Raw genomic sequence first — 21,650 nt, 5'->3', positions numbered from 1 at the left:
TTTTATATTCACATCGAACATCACCAGTCATAAATAAATCACTAACAGTTGTAATTCCGAATTATTTCATTTTTAAGAAAATAGAAATGTGAAAAGATAAGACTATTTTATTGGGATAAATTTAATATGAAGTGACTTAGACGAATTCAGCGTAAGATTTGCCATCAATTTTACATCATCAAGATCACTCACCGGTTCCAAATGAAAGTTATGCAATATATAAGCTACTATTACTTTTAGCTCGAGCATTGCAAATCTCTGACCTGCAAAAGTAGAGATAACTCAATTATTTATATTCCATTTTTTTTATCTTTTTGCATTACTTACCGATACAGTTTCTTGGTCCTGCACTAAATGGGACATAGCAATATGGATGACGGCCTTTCAAATTTTCTGGCAAAAATCTATCGGGATCAAAAACTTCGGGATTAGGCCAATATTCTGGATTTCTGTGGATGCTATAGATGTTTATGTGACACATCGAGCCAGCCGGGATTAAATAATTTTCTGAAAATTAATATTCTTAGTTGTTTGATTTAAATGATAAAACGAAGGTGAATCTGATATATAAGTATATTATATACTTAGTTGTATATCCTGCGTCAAATAACGAAGTATAAGATGAACGCTTGGATATAAACGAAGTGACTCTTTCAAACATCTCTCCAAGTACGAAAATTCTTGAAGCATCGGAATCGTCAAATTATAGTTTTCTTGCATAACCATATTAACTTCGTCTCTTATACGTTTCTATTTATGAACAAATGATTAATTATTCATGGTAAATATCAAATGCATATTCATCGATAAATATTAAATAATTCTTTAGTGATGAAAACATTACCTGGACATCTTTGTGTTTTGCAAAAAGACTCAATGCAAAGCACAACGCCACTGCAGTAGTGTCGTGACCCTACAAAGATTATTTCCTCAGTTTCACTAATTAGTCTAAATATATTAATATACTGGCACTTACCTCAAACATGAAAGTGTCAATTTCTTCTTGGATGCCTTCCACATCGATTATATTTCCTTTCACACAAGCGGATATAAGCAGATCAAGCAGAGCAAGTTTCTTTTTGAACATCGGATCTGTGTCGGAAAAATTCGAATAATAATTTTATCGTGATTATAATTTTTTATTAGTAAAGAATGTGGATGAAATACTTTTATTATTATCCACGCGTTCTTCACAAGAGATTTCATTCTCATCCATTTCTTCATAATTATGTAAATATTTTCCATTAGTTTCTTCATGGAATTGTATCCTTTCGGAAATTATCTAACACAAAAATGACAATTTCACAGATCTGAGTGGTTTACTTTAATTAATAATAAAATGATTTATGCATTCAAGGGAGTAACATACTTTTTTCGAAAAACTGTGCAACGTTTTCAATAGTTTCCTTTGTAATCGACCAGATGAAGAAAATCCATATATAATATCGGAATACATCCAAGGTCTCACAAATCTAATAAATGATAATTCTTTTTTAGATATATTTCCTTCTAACAGCCAATCGAATTTATTCCTATTAAAAGAATTAATAGTCACCTAGAAGCTGTGATATTGCCGAAACTACGAACCGCATCACGATAATTAGATCCTAATTCGCCCCTCTCCTTCAAAGAGGTACCAAGGGCTGCTTCTATAAGTGAGCATTTGACAATAATTTTTCTTTGTTAAATATCAATGATTAAAAAAGGATACATTACAAACCGCATATTATGTTAAGTGTATGTTGACTGATAAATTCTTGTAAATCTTTCACTACTGAACCTCCTTTTTCTTCCTCTTTTAAAGATGTTATAAGATACCGTGCTTCATTATTTAAAGTGACAACGAAATGTTTCAGGATATTAAAATGAAAGGCTGGTGTCAATATCTTTCGACGTATTTGCCATTTCTCACCTATCAAATGAAAAATAAAACGTTAAATAATATTAAGCACGATTACTGAATTTCTATTTGTCCAAACTATTACCTCCACTAGTTAGCAATCCGGTAGACAGCCAAGGTCTCAAGAAATTGTAAGCTATTCCTTTTTCAATATTTTTAGTGCTTCTCATAACTACCTACGATCAATTTATATTATATTTTCTTTTTTCCATAAAAATATATTGATAGTGAACATTCGAAATAAGAGAGAGAGAGAGAGAGAGAGAGAGAGAGAGAGGAAGAAACAGATAAAAAATGTAATCTACTCATACCGCATAATAATTTACCTCAATATCATCCGGATGAAGTAAAATTACTATCCACAAATAAAAGGTCCAAATTTTGTAAACTGGATAAAATTTTGCATTTATATCCCAAATTCTTTCGAGGAGATGTTCTAAACAACAAGTATTATATTTAGTGCTAAGTAAGGACTGGATGGAGTAAGAATCACAAGTTAAAATACAATTCGTGCAGACATAGTTTGGTTTAAATGCACTTTACCATTGTCAACTTGAAGATGATATATATTTCCTATTATGGGATATTCACTTGGTCCAGGAATAGTATTAAATATTCTTCCCATTCTTCCATATCTTATGGTGCAATGCAGTAGAAATAAAATGAAAATTGAACCCAATGAAATAATAAAGAACATAATGTCTGTGGGAAAAGTGAGATTAACTAAATAAACTCATTCGAATAGACTATCTTAACTATCTTAATTACTATCGAAGTTACTATCGTATGCAAACTTGAAAAAATATTTATTATTTATGTATATTAATTATAAGTAAATGTAGAAAACAATTAATGAAAATAATTATCGTACTGATGAGATGCGAAGAAGCTATATAACAGATAAGTGCGACACCTTAATATTCCCATAATGCTATATTTTCGTTTTATTTTTCATTAAAAGTTATGAAAATATAATTAATTTTCTCTCATCTGTCACAAATTTAACAGTCAAATGTAAAAATGAAAATATTGCAAGTTTAGAAACACAATTACAAAGTATATCATATTTCAACGGTAGTGACGAACATTCTACTTTAATAAAAATAGGACACAGTTATGTTACTACAATTTTAAAACGATCGTATAATTATATGAATAAAATTTTTCTAATTAATCCATACATTTTAATACTGTTATTTAAAATATCTTACGTGTTTATTAATGATCAATGTAATTATTACAATCAAAGAAAAGTTTTAAAATATATGAATCAAATCATTTTATTTTATTCGTTTGATTTATTAGCAAACACATTCGTACATGTAGGCAATATAAACGATTCATTGAAATAGTATATAACAATCAAATCAAACAAAATAATTAAAAACAACAAACACGTTTCAGCCTTACCGTGATCTCTCAGAAAAAGAAACGTTAAACAAATATTTAAGTCTCGTTATATCTCACAATCGTAATACATGTTCCGCTTAAATCTACAAGACGAATAAATAATTCTTATCGAATATTAGTCTTATATACTTGAACAAATATGCATTAAATTACAAGCATTTGAAAAATACAATTAAGAAAAAATTTATCAATCCTATCATTAAACTCAATAATATACTCAAAGCGCAGAAACTTACACTCTTCTTAAAATAAAGTATTTATATCTCTATACTACATAATTTGGATAATATATTTGTTAATTTCGCTGGTAGATAAATCATTATAAATTTTGATAATTAAATAATAAAATGTGGTAATAAATATGATAAATTTAAATTTCGAATAAATATCATATATTAAGAATTTTTTGAACGTAGCATTCAACAATAAATTAGAATACAGTAATAAATCAAAGGTCGAATAGATTAGAATTTTCTTGTCAATAATATTAAAGGCGTAGAACTATTTTAAAATATATATAATATAAATATAAGATAAGGCCTTTTTTTAAAAATTTGACTTTACAGCAATTCAATGACACGAAAACAGAAAAAAGGGTAGATAGGAAATGTAAAAACATAGATATAGATGCAGAAAGACAGAAACGCTTAAGATTTTGTTCAGCATTTTTTTTGGCACAGTTAGTTTTTTCAACTTTTTCTCGATCTCAATTTTCTGCTTCTATTTTCTATTACTAGATTCAATAAAACAAAAGCAATCAAGTTAATTCGACATCTTCTTCCAATCGTTCTCGTTTTTATTCGATTGCTTTTTTATATTACGTGAAATGTAAAACATACATTTGTAAGTACGAAAGATATCGTTAATAGGCGATATTGATAATATGTTTCGAGAATGTACACATGCTAGAACTACTTAAAACTATGATATATGAATTAGTAATTATCAATGTAAGTATCCTATACTCCATAACATACAAATTTCTTAATAAAGATATCTAATCTCACTCATTTGCGAAAAGCCGCTCGTCGAAATCGTTATCCATACGTGTTATTCTTATTTTCTTCAATTGATATCTACATATTTACATATGTGTTCAGCTATAAATATATTTATATCTCTTCTGTTGCCCTTTAACATCGATTTTATCCATCGGTTTAACAACTGAGAAATCACTGCTATATACAGTTTTTTCCAAGATATGAATAATTTATTTTCCTCTCCTTTTAGTGCTCTTGTACAAGTCAAATATTATTCTATGACATGAAATATGCATATAAGCAGATTTTTGAAAATCGGTAGTAATAAGGACGATTGTTTTTCATTGCGTTTGGACGTGTTTTGTTGAGTCGAAATCATTATTTCTAGCTGATTCTCTAGCTTGTTTATATCCCTAATATCAATTGAAAACAGCCTGAATTCTGTGGCACATTGTTAATGCCAGGTAGTCTTTAATGATAATTTCACAAATGATAATTTCTTATTTATTTAGACAATTCAATACTGTTTCTAGACTCCACGTTACGTCGTATTTCGGTTCTACCTACCTTAGTTTGGAGGGGTCTTTACAAAACCTTTTGATACTGGCATTTTAACCAATATCGGGTCCCAAAAATAGGGTCACAATTGAACTAAACGAGTGATGGATCCGTACATTAGATAAAAATCTTGGTATTTTTGAAATTTCTACTTTAAATGGATCTGTCTGCATTAAACGACAAAACTTCCACCACCTCTTGAATGTTCCTTCATACTGATCTATTGATGAATCGCTTAACAATGCCTTGCTACTTTTAATGCTTCTGATGGCACTTCTCTTATTGTGTACGCTTGTTCGATAAGATTCCTGCCATCACAGAAAACTGTCCACCAAAGAGGGACAGGCCCCCCCGTCGGAAGAGTATAACAATTGTTTATTAAGTTTAAAGATAGTTGGTTCTGATTCAAACATATTTATGTAACGAGGGTATCAAGTTTGAGAAGGCCAACTTGTGTTAAGAATATCCCTTTATCATTCACACTTAAGATTTTCCTCAAGATTCTTGAGATGAAAACAAAAAGCAAAAACCATAAGCTCCAATTGACAGTGAATGCGACAGCTGTCATCGCATCCGGATTTTTCTTCCATGAAATATATTTATTGCACTATGTGTTTATTCGAACAAGTCTACTTCCGGGTTAGCAAATTTATTACAGATTTTATTAAATGCTTCCTTACTTAACTCGTATTTTGTCTCTGACTTTAGTCTCCTAGATACAAGATCTGCAATCTTATTTTCTCTAAATTGAACATACGAGGATAATATCCAGATATTTCTTTCCCCACATCATTTCCAGATTACTTTTGCCCTATTGCTTAGTCTTTTAAATTGAGAATCTCCCATACGATTAATACAGACAATCGGTGTTGTATTATCAATCCGTAAGAGAATATCACAGTTTCGTCTATTATTTGCAAAACATTTTAATTTAAAGAAAGCTCTAAAGAATTAAAGATGATTAATTGGAGACTCCTTATCGACTTTACTCCAAAAACCATTTGTGGTTTGCCCATCACAATGGGCTTCACATCTCATTAGTGACGCATCTGTAAATATTTCCAGACAATAACTCGGAAATAAATATTTCCTTTTAAAAAAATTATGCAATTAAGTGTTCCAAGGCAAATAAGCAAGAACGGACATTTTGCTGTTTTTTTACAAGCCTTTTATCTTTATTTATGATTGGCTCTAAAAGTGACGATTTTATTTGAGCATTCATATACTGAAGTTCTAACGTTAAACATTTTTCAGGAGTTGGATACTTTCTAAAAAATCATTCGCGTTCCTCTATTGGATGTCCTTCTTTAAGAACGTCTTTCCAACGTAAGCATGTCACTATGAACCGCTGATGTTCTTTCCTTGTCACCATCCAACTGCTTTCCAATTGCTTCTGATTTATTTGGCACCGTTTCTTCATCTGTTTTCTCCGGAATTTTTTTGTCACTTGAATTTTCAGCTCCATTTGTAGTTAACTGCTGATCTTTAATTTAAGGATCTGCAGCTACTGCTGGTGTTTATTTGTTCGTTGTCCTTTGTAAGCCAGCTGACTTTTCCACTGGCTTTTTAGCTATTTTTTGACTGGGTTTGGGTAAATTTTTTAATATTTGCTCATGAGAAATTAAAGTGTCCTTTTATGGGCAATTTTTCATCTGAGGACTTATCACTCTCTGATGACTCCGTTGACGAGTATTTTCTACCTACCATTGATAGAAAATTTTAATAATGTATCAAGGTTCTAACAATATCTTATTGTCGTTTTTTGTTTGTTTTTTTTTAGAATAATAATAATAATACTTTTATGAATTTTGTTTATCTGTCAGTATTATTTTTAGAGAGAACTAGTCAATTTTTTTGGTTCTCGACCAAATAAATTATTTTATATCAATAAATTATGTAACTGACAATTATTTATGAGAGAAAACTTGTTCACTCTTAAATATAGGAACTTGATCTAATTACTGAAAAAGATAAACTAAAAAACATCACAGTTATAGGTTATACTTACTTTTTGCTTTAAGACATTAATTTGTTCTTCTTGATCACTCAATTCTCTTTTCATAGATTTCAACGATCTTAATAAATTATTTTCATCATTTTTATGATACTTTTCTTTTTGTATCCTATTTTTATTTCAATTCTTATGTCTCTGAAAGTTGAATAATTTTAATTCTAATACGGTTTTTCTTGCAGAATTAAAGAAATGATATTATCGACCGAACGCCATACGACAAGGAATGGTGGCGTGGCGGGAAAGATGTTTGCTTTAAAAATGTGATGAGATTTGTACTTAGTAAGGGTACAAACTAGTGATCGGACGAAGAGGTGCGCAATACAATTTCGTCCATTGCAAATTCTACTATGTATACCTAGAGAGTGTTTAAAACTTGAATAAAAGGTGGGTCTGAAAATCTTCTTTTCTCTCCGCAAAACAGGACGAATTCTTATGCACTTTATAATACATATACACATATATTGAGCATTATTTATATCTAAATATACTATACATTCGACAACTGTTGGCCCTGCAAAGTCGAAATACTTAACTGTTCATCAAAGACGACATCGTTTGAGAACAATCCAATCATTACCTTTAATCCAAAATATACGAATTAAATCACTTTCATTTATTCGTTTGATTTGTTAAAAAGACACACCTTCACACGTAAACAATATTGAGAAAAACTTGCAATAATATTTAACAATGAAAGAAAAAGATTATTATACTACATTTACAGAATTCGCACTTACTCTCGGAAATATAACTGCTTAAGACAAGATACGTTCGATCATTGATTCGTTGTAACATGAAATGAATAATTCTCCAGGAATATAGATAATATTAAAAGAACGTCAGCCTTGTATATTGATATACTCGTGCACAAATCCGTGTTAAAAATTATAATTGATTTTAGAATAAAGTAACACTCGATTTATAGTGTTAAATCGTGAAAATCCTGGCTCTTGATATTCTTATATCTATGTTTATAGTCCATGATCTTTTTTTTTTAAATGCATTAATCAAGTAAGAAACACGATAAATGTGCTTGACGGATACGGTAATGTACCTTTATAAATCAACACTTATTACATAATCAGATATCAATGGACTTTAAGCCGTGACCAGACATCGATCAGAATTGAAGATATTAATTCAAATCCATGTGAAAATCGAATATATCGATGATTTTATTTACAAAGAATATATAAAAATAATAAGTAGGTATGTGTAAGATTTTATTAATTAAATATTCAATTCTTTTTAATTCAATGAAACGGTGAAAGATAGAATGATCGAGCGAGTGAGTAGAAGAGGATGAAAGAGAGGATGAGAAAGAAAGTGGGGGAAAGAATGATAGAAAGAATGAGAGAAAGGACATTTTTGAATCGTACATTAATGGCTAGTATGATAAGTCGAGTGTCTTATACAGACATGATATCCTCGTAAAAAAAATGACAGTTATATCTACACGCGAAGTTAAAGACATCTTGCGATAGAAATATTCCCAGTGATGAAATTATAGTTTCCATCACCCAGTTTCTTTTTTCTACTCTTCTTCCATTAATATTTATTCGCATAACTGTAATTTTTTAGGAGTCATGTATAGACCATCTAGGTAAATATTTTCAAATCGTTATTATTAGATTCTATTAATGTTAATTCAATTTGATTTTTGATTTTACGACGCTTAATTTATTTCACACGTCAAGAACAATTTTCTAACTATTTAATGTGAAGATTACATTTCTATTTCTTCTATTTTTTCAATTCTAGAAAGATAGAATTTCTAGAAAGATCCTATTTTATTGGTATAAATTTTACTTGAAGGGGCTTGGTCGAATGCAGCGTAACATCTTCCAACATTTTTACGTCCTCAAGATTACTCACCGGTTCCAAATGAAAGTTATGCAATATATAAGCTACTATTACTTTTAGCTCGAGCATTGCAAATCTCTGACCTGCAAAAGTAGAGATAACTCAATTATTTATATTCCATTTTTTTTATATTTTTGCATTACTTACCGATACAGTTTCTTGGTCCTGCACTAAATGGGATATAGGAATATGGATGACGGCCTTTCAAATTTTCTGGCAAAAATCTATCGGGATCGAAAACTTCGGGATTAGGCCAATATTGGGGATTTCTGTGGATGCTATAGATGTTTATGTGACACGTCGAGCCAGCCGGGATTAAATAATTTTCTGAAAATTATTATTTTTATTTGTTTGATTTGAATGATAAAACGAAGGTGAATCTGATATATAAATATATTATATACTTAGTTGCATATCCTGCGTCAAATGACGAAATATAAGATGAACGCTTGGATATAAACGAAGTGACTCTTTCAAACATCTCTCCAAATACGAAAATTCTTGAAGCATCGGAATCGTCAAATTATAGTTTTCTTGCATAACCGTATTAACTTCGTCTCTTATACGTTTCTATTCATGAACAAATGATTAATTATTCATGGTAGATATCAAATTCATATTCATCGATAAATGTTGAATTAATTTTTAGTGATGAAAACATTACCTGGACATCTTTGTGTTTTGCAAAAAGACTCAATGCAAAGCACAACGCCACTGCAGTAGTGTCGTGACCCTACGAAGATTATTTCCTCAGTTTCACTAATTAATCTAAATATATTAATATACTGGCACTTACCTCAAACATGAAAGTGTCGACTTCTTCTTGGATGCCTCCCACATCGATTATATTTCCTTTCACACAAGCGGATATAAGCAGATCAAGCAGAGCAAGTTTTTTTTTGAACATCGGATCTGTGTCGGAAAAATTCGAATAATAATTTTATCGTGATTATAATTTTTTATTAGTAAAGAATGTGGATGAAATACTTTTATTATTATCCACGCGTTCTTCACAAGAGATTTCATTCTCATCCATTTCTTCATAATTATGTAAATATTTTCCATTAGTTTCTTCATGGAATTCTATCCTTTCGGAAATTATCTAACAAAAAAATGACAATTTCAAAAATCTAAATGGTTTAGTTTAAATAATAATAAAATGATTTATTCGTTCAAGAAATTAACATACTTTTTTCGAAAAACTGTGTAAGGTTTTCAATAGTTTCCTTTGTAATCGACCAAGTGAAGAGATTTCAAATATAATGTCGAAATAGGCCCAAGGTTTCACAAATCTAGTAAATGATAATTCTTTTTTAGATATATTTCCTTCTAGCAGCCAATCGAATTTATTCCTGTTAAAAGAATTAATAGTCACCTAGAAGCTATGATATTGCCGAAACTACGAACCGCATCACGATAATTAGACTCTAAGTCGCCCCTCTCCTTCAGAGAGGTACCAAGGGCTGCTTCTGCAAGTGAGCATTTGACAATAATTTTTCTTTGTTAAATATCAATGATTAAAAAGAGATACATTACAAACCACATATTATGTTAAGTGTATGTTGACTGATAAATTCTTGTAAATCTTTCACTACTGAACCTCCTTTTTCTTCCTCTTTTAAAGATGTTATAAGATACCGTGCTTCATTATTTAAAGTGACAACGAAATGTTTCAGGATATTAAAATGAAAGGCTGGTGTCAATATCTTTCGACGTGTTTGCCATTTCTCACCTATCCAATGAAACTTAAAACGTTAAGTATTATTCAGCACGTTAAATAAATTTTGATTCATTCAAACTATTACCTCCACTGGTTAGCAATCCGTTAGATAGCCAAGGTCTCAAGAAATGGTAAGCTATTCCTTTTTCAATATGTTTAGTGCTTTTCATAAGTACCTGCGGTCAATTTATGTTATATTTCTTCTGTTTCATAAGAATATATTGATAGTGAATATTCGGAATGAGTGGAAAATAGATAGAGGTAATGATAGAGAGAGAGAGGAGAGAGAGAGAGAGAATGAGAAAGAGAGAGAATGGGAAAGAGATCGGGAGAGAGAGAGAAAGAAAGAGAGGAAATGAGAAACATATGAAGCGTTTTCTTTTTTTGCCCCCAAATCATTTACCTCAATATCATCCGGATGAAGCAAAGTTACTGTCCAGTACCAGAAGCACCAAATTTTGTAAATTGGATAAAATTTTGCATTTGATGCCCATAGTTTTGCAAGGGTATTTTCTAAAATAAAATAATAAATTTTAAATTAAGGAAGAAATGCACCGAATTGAAAGAATTTTACTTTCGAAAGAGCTTACCATTGTCAATGAAAAAATGATGTACATTTCCTATTATAGGATACGCATTTGGTCCTGGAATATTATGAAAAATTCTTCCCACTCTTCCATATCTTATAAAGCAATGCAGTAGAAATAAAATGAAAATTGAACAGAATGCAATTGTAAGGAACATTATCTGTGGGAAAATTAAAATTAACTGAATAAATTCATTCGAATGTACTATTGCATGCAAATTTGGGAAAACATTCATTGCTTATATATATTTACTTAGTTAAATGTAACAAGCACTCTACAAATATAATTATTGTATTGCTGAGATATGCAAAGAAGCTATATAACAAATAAGTGCGATACCTTAATATTCCCATAATGCTATATTTTCGTTTTATTTTTCATTAGAAGTTATGAAAATATAATTAATTTTCTCTCATCTGTCACAAATTTAACAGTCAAATGTAAAAATGAAAATATTGCAAGTTTAGAAACACAATTACAAAGTATATCGTATTTCAACGGTAGTGACGAACATTCTACTTTAATAAAAATAGGACACAGTTATGTTACTACAATTTTAAAACGATCGTATAATTATATGAATAAAATTTTTCTAATTAATCCATACATTTTAATACTATTATTTAAAATATCTTACGTGTTTATTAATGATCAATGTAATTATTACAATCAAAGAAAAGTTTTAAAATATATGAATCAAATCATTTTATTTTATTCGTTTGATTTATTAGCAAACATATTCGTACATGTAGGCAATATAAACGATTCATTGAAATAGTATATAACAATCAAATGAAATAATTAAAAACAACAAACACGTTTCAGCACACTTACCGTGATCTTTCAGAAAAAGAAACGTTCAACAATATTTAAGTCTCGTTATATCTCACAATTGTAGTACATGTTCCGCTTAAATCCACAAGACGAATAAATAATTCTTATCGAATATTAGTCTTATATACTTGAACAAATATGCATTAAATTACAAGCATTTGAAAAATACAATTAAGAAAAAATTTATCAATCCTATCATTAAACTCAATAATATACTCAAAGCGCAGAAACTTACACTCTTCTTAAAATAAAGTATTTATATCTCTATACTACATAATTTGGATAATATATTTGTTAATTTCGCTGGTAGATAAATCATTATAAATTTTGATAATTAAATAATAAAATGTGGTAATAAATATGATAAATTTAAATTTCGAATAAATATCATATATTAAGAATTTTTTGAACGTAGCATTCAACAATAAATTAGAATACAGTAATAAATCAAAGGTCGAATAGATTAGAATTTTCTTGTCAATAATATTAAAGGCGTAGAACTATTTTAAAATATATATAATATAAATATAAGATAAGGCCTTTTTTTAAAAATTTGATTTTACAGCAATTCAATGACACGAAAACAGAAAAAAGGGTAGATAGGAAATGTAAAAACATAGATATAGATGCAGAAAGACAGAAACGCTTAAGATTTTGTTCAGCATTTTTTTTGGCACAATCAGTTTTTTCAACTTTTTCTCGATCTCAATTTTCTGCTTCTATTTTCTATTACTAGATTCAATAAAACAAAAGCAATCAAGTTAATTCGACATCTTCTTCCAATCGTTCTCGTTTTTATTCGATTGCTTTTTTATATTACGTGAAATGTAAAACATACAATTATAAGTACGAATGATATCGTTAATAAGCGATATTGATAATATGTTTCGAGAATGTACACATGCTAGAACTACCTAAAACTATGATATATGAATTAGTAATTATCAATGTAAGTATCCTATACTCCATGACATATAAATTTCTTAATAAAGATATCTAATCTCACTCATTTGCGAAAAGCCGCTCGTCGAAATCGTTATCTATACGTGTTATTCTTAGTTTCTTCAATTGATTTCTACATATGTGTTCAGAAAGTCTCCGCAGCAAGACTCATATACATTTCTTCCATCTTTCCAATTTTCTCGTATTCTCATTCGAATATTTCTCAACTTCATCGCATTCATTCTACATTTTTTAACTTCAACTAAAACGCCAAAATATAGTACTTGCATTACCATTTAAAATTTATTAGAAATAAATGACTCTATTCCTCCTATTCTCTCTCTCTCTCTTTCTCTCTCTCTCTCTCTCTCCCTCCCTCTCTCTCTCTCTCACTCTCTCTCTCTCTCTCTCTCTCTCTCTCTCTCTCTCTCTCTCTCTATCTTTCACTATTTCTTACTATTCCTTAAATAGCTTTCTACAAGATGTGTTTTCTTTAAGTCGTTAGTAAAAAGAACATAAATTAATCCAATGTGTAACAAAAACAGGAGAAAAGAATGGATCGAAATTGAATGCAATTGTATGATAAGATCACTAGGAAGTACCTCTACTTTATGCAAATGTCACCACATATTTAAAGACAATTTTTTTCTTGTCACGTTACTATTTCATGTTGTATGGGATTCGATCGATAATCTCATTGATTTTAAAGTGCTTATATTCTTCTGGAATTATACTTTCAAGATAATAAGGGAATCTGATCTTTCGGAGGAAGCGCTTTATACAATTACGATAGAACTTCATGTAAGTTCGCTGAATCGTTAAATTGTATTTCGTGCATCTTCCCCGACCATTAGGTAGATGTTTATAGTATATATGGCACAGTTTCCTATTGAATTACAGATGTATTGGGAAAAATACTTTTCTCCCTCTATTTCTATGATAATTTACATAGATATATATATACCTTTTTTTTTCTTAAACCAAGCAAATTATTTATTTTTTACTTAAAACGGCACTACCAAATAGCTTCATATCCTGTGTAATATTTCTGTCATAGAATTTCGTAAAAGTCTTTGAATTCGCACTCCAGCCCACTGTGCTTCCAATAAGATCGATGTTAATTCCGTGGTTGACATTGATGCATGTTGCGAACTGTAAGCTATAAATAGGTTTATATCTATTCTGTTGTCCTTTAACATCGATTTTATCTATCAGCTTAACATCTGAGAAATCACTGCTTTATGCTGTCTTTCCAAGATATGAATAATTTATTTTCCTCTCCTTTTAGTGCTTTTGTACAAGTCAAATATTATTCTATGACATGAAATATGCATATAAGCAGATTTTTGAAAATCGGTAGTACTAAGGACGATTGTTTTTCATTGCGTTTGGACGTGTTTTGTTGAGTCGAAATCATTATTTCTAGTTGATTCTCTAGCTTGTTTATATCCCTAATATCAATTGAAAACAGCCTGAATTCTGTGGCCCATTGTTAATGCCAGGTAGTCTTTAATGATAATTTCACAAATGATAATTTCTTATTTATTTAGACAATTCAATACTGTTTCTAGACCCCACGTTACGTTGTATTTCGGTTGTACCCACCTTAGTTTGGAGGAGTCTTTACAAAACCTTTTGATACTGGCATTTTAACTAATATCGGGTCCCAAAAGCAGGGTCACAATTGAACTAAACGAGTGATGGATCCGTACATTAGATAAAAATCTTGGTATTTTTGGAATTTCTACTTTAAATGGATCTGTCTGCATTAAACGACAAAATTTCCAGCACCTCTTGAATGTTCGTTCATACTGATCTATTGATGAATCGCTTAACAATGCCTTGCTACTTTTAATGTTTCTGATGGCACTTCTCTTATTGTGTACGCTTGTTGGATAAGATTCCTGCCATCAAAGAAAACTGTTCACCAAAGAGGAACAGCCCCCCCCCCCGTCGGAAGAGTATAACAATTGTTTATTAAGTTTAAAGATAGTTGGTTCTGATTCAAACATATTTATGTAACGAGGGTATCAAGTTTGAGAAGGCCAACTTGTGTTAAGAATATCCCTTTATCATTCACACTTAAGATTTTCCTCAAGATTCTTGAGATGAAAACAAAAAGCAAAAACCATAAGCTCCAATTGACAGTGAATGCGACAGCTGTCATCGCATCCGGATTTTTCTTCAATGAAATATATTTATTGCACTATGTGTTTATTCGAACAAGTCTACTTCCGGGTTAGCAAATTTATTACAGATTTTATTAAATGCTTCCTTACTTAACTCGTATTTGGTCTCTGACTTTAGTCTCCTAGATACAAGATCTGCAATCTTATTTTCTCTAAATTGAACATACGAGGATAATATCCAGATATTTCTTTCCCCACATCATTTCCAGATTACTTTTGCCCTATTGCTTAGTCTTTTAAATTGAGAATCTCCCATACGATTAATACAGACAATCGGTGTTGTATTATCAATCCGTAAGAGAATATCACAGTTTCGTCTATTATTTGCAAAACATTTTAATTTAAAGAAAGCTCTAAAGAATTAAAGATGATTAATTGGAGACTCCTTATCGACTTTACTCCAAAAACCATTTGTGGTTTGCCCATCACAATGGGCTTTACATCTCATTAGTGACGCATCTGTAAATATTTCCAGACAATAACTCGGAAATAAATATTCCCTTTTAAAAAAATTATGCAATTAAGTGTTCCAAGGCAAATAAGCAAGAACGGACATTTTGCTGTTTTTTTACAAGCCTTTTATCTTTATTTATGATTGGCTCTAAAAGTGACGATTTTATTTGAGCATTCATATACTGAAGCTCTAACGTTAAACATTTTTCAGGAGTTGGATACTTTCTAAAAAATCATTCGAGTTCCTCTATTGGATGTCCTTCTTTAAGAACGTCTTTCCAACGTAAGCATGTCACTATGAACCGCTGATGTTCTTTCCTTGTCACCATCCAACTGCTTTCCAATTGCTTCTGATTTATTTGGCACCGTTTCTTCATCTGTTTTCTCCGGAGTTTTTTTGTCACTTGAATTTTCAGCTCCATTTGTAGTTAACTGCTGATCTTTAATTTAAGGATCTGCAGCTACTGCTGGTGTTTATTTGTTCGTTGTCCTTTGTAAGCCAGCTGACTTTTCCACTGGCTTTTTAGCTATTTTTTGACTGGGTTTGGGTAAATTTTTTAATATTTGCTCATGAGAAATTAAAGTGTCCTTTTATGGGCAATTTTTCATCTGAGGACTTATCACTCTCTGATGACTCCGTTGACGAGTATTTTCTACCTACCATTGATAGAAAATTTTAATAATGTATCAAGGTTCTAACAATATCTTATTGTCGTTTTTTGTTTGTTTTTTTTTAGAATAATAATAATAATACTTTTATGAATTTTGTTCATCTGTCAGTATTATTTTTAGAGAGAACTAGTCAATTTTTTTGGTTCTCGACCAAATAAATTATTTTATATCAATAAATTATGTAACTGACAATTATTTATGAGAGAAAACTGGTTCACTCTTTAATAGAGGTACTTGATCTAATTACTGCAAAATGTAAACTGAAAAACAACACAGCTATAGGTTATATTTACTTTTTGCATTAAGACGTTTATCTTAATAAAAGACGTTTAAGTTGTTCTTCTTGATCACTCAATTCTCTTTTCATAGATTTCAATGATCTTAATAGATTATTTTCATCATTTTTATGATACTTTTTCTTTTTGTATCCCATTTTTATTTTAATTCTTATGTCTCTGAAAATTAATCTAATATGGTTATCTATTGCAAAAATAAAGAAATGAGGTTATCAAACGAGCACCATACAACAAGGAATGGTGGTGTGGCGGGAAAGAAGTTTCCCTTTAAAAATGAGATGTGATTTGTACTTACTAAGGGTACAACCTAACCATCGGTCGAAGAGGTGCAGAATAAAATCGGGTTATACATCGATAAGATTTGGGGATATCTATTCAAATTGATGTTCAAAACGAATATATCGATGATTTTATTTATAAAGAATATATAAAAATAACAAGTAGGTATGTGTAAGATTTTATTAATTAAATATTCAATTCTTTTTAATTCAATGAAACGGTGAAAGACAGAATGATAGAGCGAGTGATTAGAAGAGGATGAAAGAGAGGATGAGAAAGAAAGTGGGGGAAAGAATGATAGAAAGAATGAGACAAAGGACATTTTTGAATCGTGAATTAATGGCTAGTATGATAAGTCGAGTGTCTTATACAGACATGATATCCTCGTAAAAAAAATGACAGTTATATCTACACGCGAAGTTAAAGACATCTTGCGATAGAAATATTCCCAGTGATGAAATTATAGTTTCCATCGCCCAGTTTCTTTTTTCTACTCCTCTTCCATTAATATTTATTCGCATAACTGTAATTTTTTAGGAGTCATGTATAGACCATGTAGGTAAATATTTTCAAATCGTTATTATTCAATTCTATTAATGTTAATTCAATTTAATTTTTGATTTTACGACGCTTAATTTATTTCACACGTCAAGAACAATTTTCTAACTATTTAATGTGAAGATTACATTTCTATTTCTTCTATTTTTTCAATTCTAGAAAGATAGAATTTCTAGAAAGATCCTATTTTATTGGTATAAATTTTACTTGAAGGGGTTTGGTCGAATGCAGCGTAACATCTTCCAACATTTTTACGTCCTCAAGATTACTCACCGGTTCCAAATGAAAGTTATGCAATATATAAGCTACTATTACTTTTAGCTCGAACATTGCAAATCTCTGACCTGCAAAAGTAGAGATAACTCAATTATTTATATTCCATTTTTTTTATATTTTTGCATTACTTACCGATACAGTTTCTTGGTCCTGCACTAAATGGGATATAGGAATATGGATGACGTCCTTTCAAATTTTCTGGCAAAAATCTATCGGGATCAAAAACTTCGGGATTAGGCCAATATTGTGGATTTCTGTGGATGCTATAGATGTTTACGTTACACATCGAGCCAGCCGGGATTAAATAATTTTCTGAAAATTATTATTTTTATTTGTTTGATTTGAATGATAAAACGAAGGTGAATCTGATATATAAATATATTATATACTTAGTTGCATATCCTGCGTCAAATGACGAAATATAAGATGAACGCTTGGATATAAACGAAGTGACTCTTTCAAACATCTCTCCAAATACGAAAATTCTTGAAGCATCGGAATCGTCAAATTATAGTTTTCTTGCATAACCGTATTAACTTCGTCTCTTATACGTTTCTATTCATGAACAAATGATTAATTATTCATGGTAGATATCAAATGCATATTCATCGACAAAATGTTGAATTAATTTTTAGTGATGAAAACATTACCTGGACATCTTTGTGTTTTGCAAAAAGACTCAATGCAAAGCACAACGCCACTGCAGTAGTGTCGTGACCCTACGAAGATTATTTCCTCAGTTTCACTAATTAATCTAAATATATTAATATACTGGCACTTACCTCAAACATGAAAGTGTCGACTTCTTCTTGGATGCCTTCCACATCGATTATATTTCCTTTCACACAAGCGGATATAAGCAGATCAAGCAGAGCAAGATTCTTTTTGAACATCGGATCTGTGTCGGAAAAATTCGAATAATAATTTTATCGTGATTATAATTTTTTATTAGTAAAGAATGTGGATGAAATACTTTTATTATTATCCACGCGTTCTTCACAAGAGATTTCATTCTCATCCATTTCTTCATAATTATGTAAATATTTTCCATTAGTTTCTTCGTGGAATTCTATCCTTTCGGAAATTATCTAACAAAAAAATGACAATTTCAAAAATCTAAATGGTTTAGTTTAAATAATAATAAAATGATTTATTCGTTCAAGAAATTAACATACTTTTTTCGAAAAACTGTGTAAGGTTTTCAATAGTTTCTTTTGTAATCGACCAAGTGAAGAGATTTCAAATATAATGTCGAAATAGGCCCAAGGTTTCACAAATCTAGTAAATGATAATTCTTTTTTAGATATATTTCCTTCTAGCAGCCAATCGAATTTATTCCTGTTAAAAGAATTAATAGTCACCTAGAAGCTATGATATTGCCGAAACTACGAACCGCATCACGATAATTAGACTCTAAGTCGCCCCTCTTCTTCAGAGAGGTACCAAGGGCTGCTTCTGCAAGTGAGCATTTGACAATAATTTTTCTTTGTTAAATATCAATGATTAAAAAAGGATACATTACAAACCGCATATTATGTTAAGTGTATGTTGACTGATAAATTCTTGTAAATCTTTCACTACTGAACCTCCTTTTTCTTCCTCTTTTAAAGACGTTACAAGACACCGTGCTTCATCGTTTAAAGTGACAGCGAAATGTTTCAGGATATTAAAGTGAAAGGCTGGTGTCAATATCTTTCGACGTGTTTGCCATTTCTCACCTATCAAATGAAACATAAAACGTTGAATAACATTAAGCATGTTTATCGAATTTCTATTTGTCCAAACTATTACCACCACTGGTTAGCAATCCGGTAGACAGCCAAGGTTTCAAGAACTTGTATGGTAGATTTTTTTCAATATGTTTAGTGCTTCTCATAAGTATCTACGGTCAATTTATATTATATTTCCTCCGTTACATAAGAATATATTGATAGTGAACATTCGGAATGAGTGGGAAATAGAGAGAGATAATGATAGAGAGTGAGAGAGAGAAAGAATAGGAAAGAAAGGGGGAGAGGGAGAATGAGAAAGAGTAAGGGAATGAGAGATTGGGAAAGAGAGACGGAGAGAGAAAAAGAGAGAGAGGAAATGAGAAAAATGTAAAACCTTTTCTTTTTTTGCCACCAGATTATTTACCTCAATATCATCCGGATGAAGCAAAGTTACTGCCCAGTACCTGAAGGTCCATAATTTGTAAATTGGATAAAATTTAGCATTTGCTGCCCAAAGTTTTGCAAGATTATTTTCTAAAATAAAATAATAAATTTTAAATTAAGGAAGAAATGCACCGAATTGAAAGAATTTTACTTTCGAAAAAGCTTACCATTGTCAATGAAAAAATGATGTACATTTCCTATTATAGGATATGCATTTGGTCCCGGAATATTATGAAGAATTCTTCCCACTCTTCCATATCTTATAAAGCAATGTAGTAGAAATAAAATGAAAATTGAACAGAATGCAATAGTAAGGAACATTATCTGTAGGAAAATTAAAATTAACTGAATAAACTCATTCGAATGTACTATTGCATGCAAATTTGAGAAAACATTCATTGCTTATATATATTTACTTAGTTAAATGTACCAAGCACTCTACAAATATAATTATTGCATTCTTGAGATATGCAAAGAAGCTATATAACAAATAAGTGCGATACCTTAATATTCCCATAATGCTATATTTTCGTTTTATTTTTCATTAGAAGTTATGAAAATATAATTAATTTTCTCTCATCTGTCACAAATTTAACAGTCAAATGTAAAAATGAAAATATTGCAAGTTTAGAAACACAATTACAAAGTATATCGTATTTCAACGGTAGTGACGAACATTCTACTTTAATAAAAATAGGACACAGTTATGTTACTACAATTTTAAAACGATCGTATAATTATATGAATAAAATTTTTCTAATTAATCCATACATTTTAATACTATTATTTAAAATATCTTACGTGTTTATTAATGATCAATGTAATTATTACAATCAAAGAAAAGTTTTAAAATATATGAATCAAATCATTTTATTTTATTCGTTTGATTTATTAGCAAACATATTCGTACATGTAGGCAATATAAACGATTCATTGAAATAGTATATAACAATCAAATGAAATAATTAAAAACAACAAACACGTTTCAGCACACTTACCGTGATCTCTCAGAAAAAGAAACGTTCAACAATGTTTAAGTCTCGTTATATCTCACAATCGTATGTTCTCACATGTTCCGGTTAAATCTACAAGACGAATAAATAATTCTTTTCGAATATTACTCTTATATACTTGGACAAATATGTATTAAATTACAAGCATTTGTAAAATACAATTAAACAAAAACTTATCAATTCTATCATTAAACTCAATCATATACTCTAAGCACAGAAACTTTCACTCTACTTAAATTACAGTATTTATATCACTATACTACATAATTTGGATAATATATTTGCTAATTTCGCTGGTAGATAAATCATTATAAATACTGATAACGAAATAGATATGATAAATTTAAATTTCGAGTATATATCATATATTAAGAATTTTGTGATAAAAGTAATGTTCAACAATAAGACATAACACAAAGATATAACACAAAGAATTTTGTGATATAAGTAATAAGTAATATTCAACAATAAATTAGAATGCTGTGATAAATCGAAGGTCGAATAGATTAGAATTTTATTGTCAATAATATTAAAGTCGCAGAACTATTTTAAAATATACATAATATAAATATAAGATATGGCCTTTTTTTAAAAATTTAATTCTACAGCAATTCAATGATACGAAAATAGAAGAAAGGGTAGATAGCAAATGTGAAAACGTAGATATAAATGTAGAAAAACAGAAATGCTTAAGCTTCTGTTCGGCATTTTTTCTTAGCACAGTCAGTTTTTTCAACTTTTTCTCGATCTCAATTTTCTGCTTCTATTTTCTATTACTAGATTCAATAAAACAAAAGCAATCAAGTTAATTCTATATCTTCTTCCAATCGTTCTCGTTTTTATTCGATTGCTTTTTTATATTACGTGAAATGTAAAACATACATTTATAAGTACGAATGATATCGTTAATAAGCGATATTGATAATATGTTTCGAGAATGTACACATGCT

The 21,650-nt window shown here is 30.0% G+C and overlaps 3 protein-coding genes and 1 long non-coding RNA gene across 7 annotated transcripts; all 4 read right to left on the bottom strand.

The window, feature by feature from the left end:
- Nucleotides 1-89: 89 nt before the first annotated feature.
- On the bottom strand, nt 90-11,968 carry LOC118441412 (cytochrome P450 4C1-like). 4 transcript variants are annotated; one of them, XM_085660353.1, is made up of 13 exons: nt 11,867-11,968; nt 2,444-2,602; nt 2,227-2,336; nt 1,986-2,076; nt 1,721-1,912; nt 1,556-1,649; nt 1,370-1,472; nt 1,168-1,282; nt 977-1,092; nt 845-913; nt 585-750; nt 328-507; nt 90-263 (listed from the first exon to the last, which is right to left on the bottom strand). In XM_085660353.1, exons 2-13 carry the CDS (start codon nt 2,595-2,597, stop codon nt 103-105), a joined length of 1,551 nt encoding a protein of 516 aa, XP_085516479.1. In that variant the 5' UTR covers nt 2,598-2,602; nt 11,867-11,968; the 3' UTR covers nt 90-102. The 4 variants fall into 4 exon arrangements, with proteins under 4 accessions (XP_085516479.1, XP_035721653.2, XP_035721651.2 ...); XM_035865760.2 differs by having other exon boundaries at nt 2,444-2,535; nt 11,867-11,965; XM_035865758.2 differs by lacking the exon at nt 11,867-11,968 and adding an exon at nt 3,311-3,442.
- Nucleotides 3,860-16,949, bottom strand: LOC146872678 (uncharacterized). The gene is made up of 4 exons (XR_014982748.1): nt 16,714-16,949; nt 16,499-16,577; nt 6,857-6,919; nt 3,860-6,548 (listed from the first exon to the last, which is right to left on the bottom strand). It is a non-coding gene; the product is annotated as an uncharacterized LOC146872678 (long non-coding RNA).
- On the bottom strand, nt 8,633-12,013 carry LOC118441417 (cytochrome P450 4C1-like). Its single transcript, XM_085660354.1, has 13 exons — nt 11,867-12,013; nt 11,036-11,192; nt 10,849-10,958; nt 10,531-10,621; nt 10,266-10,457; nt 10,101-10,194; nt 9,915-10,017; nt 9,713-9,827; nt 9,522-9,637; nt 9,390-9,458; nt 9,130-9,295; nt 8,873-9,052; nt 8,633-8,808 (listed from the first exon to the last, which is right to left on the bottom strand). Exons 2-13 carry the CDS (start codon nt 11,187-11,189, stop codon nt 8,648-8,650), a joined length of 1,551 nt encoding a protein of 516 aa, XP_085516480.1. The 5' UTR covers nt 11,190-11,192; nt 11,867-12,013; the 3' UTR covers nt 8,633-8,647.
- Nucleotides 16,950-17,383: 434 nt separating the features above from the next.
- On the bottom strand, nt 17,384-20,701 carry LOC118441418 (cytochrome P450 4C1-like). Its single transcript, XM_035865772.2, has 13 exons — nt 20,686-20,701; nt 19,855-20,011; nt 19,668-19,777; nt 19,323-19,413; nt 19,058-19,249; nt 18,893-18,986; nt 18,707-18,809; nt 18,505-18,619; nt 18,314-18,429; nt 18,182-18,250; nt 17,921-18,086; nt 17,664-17,843; nt 17,384-17,599 (listed from the first exon to the last, which is right to left on the bottom strand). Exons 2-13 carry the CDS (start codon nt 20,006-20,008, stop codon nt 17,439-17,441), a joined length of 1,551 nt encoding a protein of 516 aa, XP_035721665.2. The 5' UTR covers nt 20,009-20,011; nt 20,686-20,701; the 3' UTR covers nt 17,384-17,438.
- Nucleotides 20,702-21,650: the final 949 nt, after the last annotated feature.

This window comes from Vespa mandarinia, chromosome 11 (assembly GCF_050613455.1).
Source record: "Vespa mandarinia isolate Hongniang chromosome 11, ASM5061345v1, whole genome shotgun sequence".
Lineage (NCBI taxonomy): Eukaryota > Metazoa > Arthropoda > Insecta > Hymenoptera > Vespidae > Vespa > Vespa mandarinia.
Note: the sequence above shows the minus strand (reverse complement) of the source record. Positions and strands in the feature narration are given on the sequence as shown.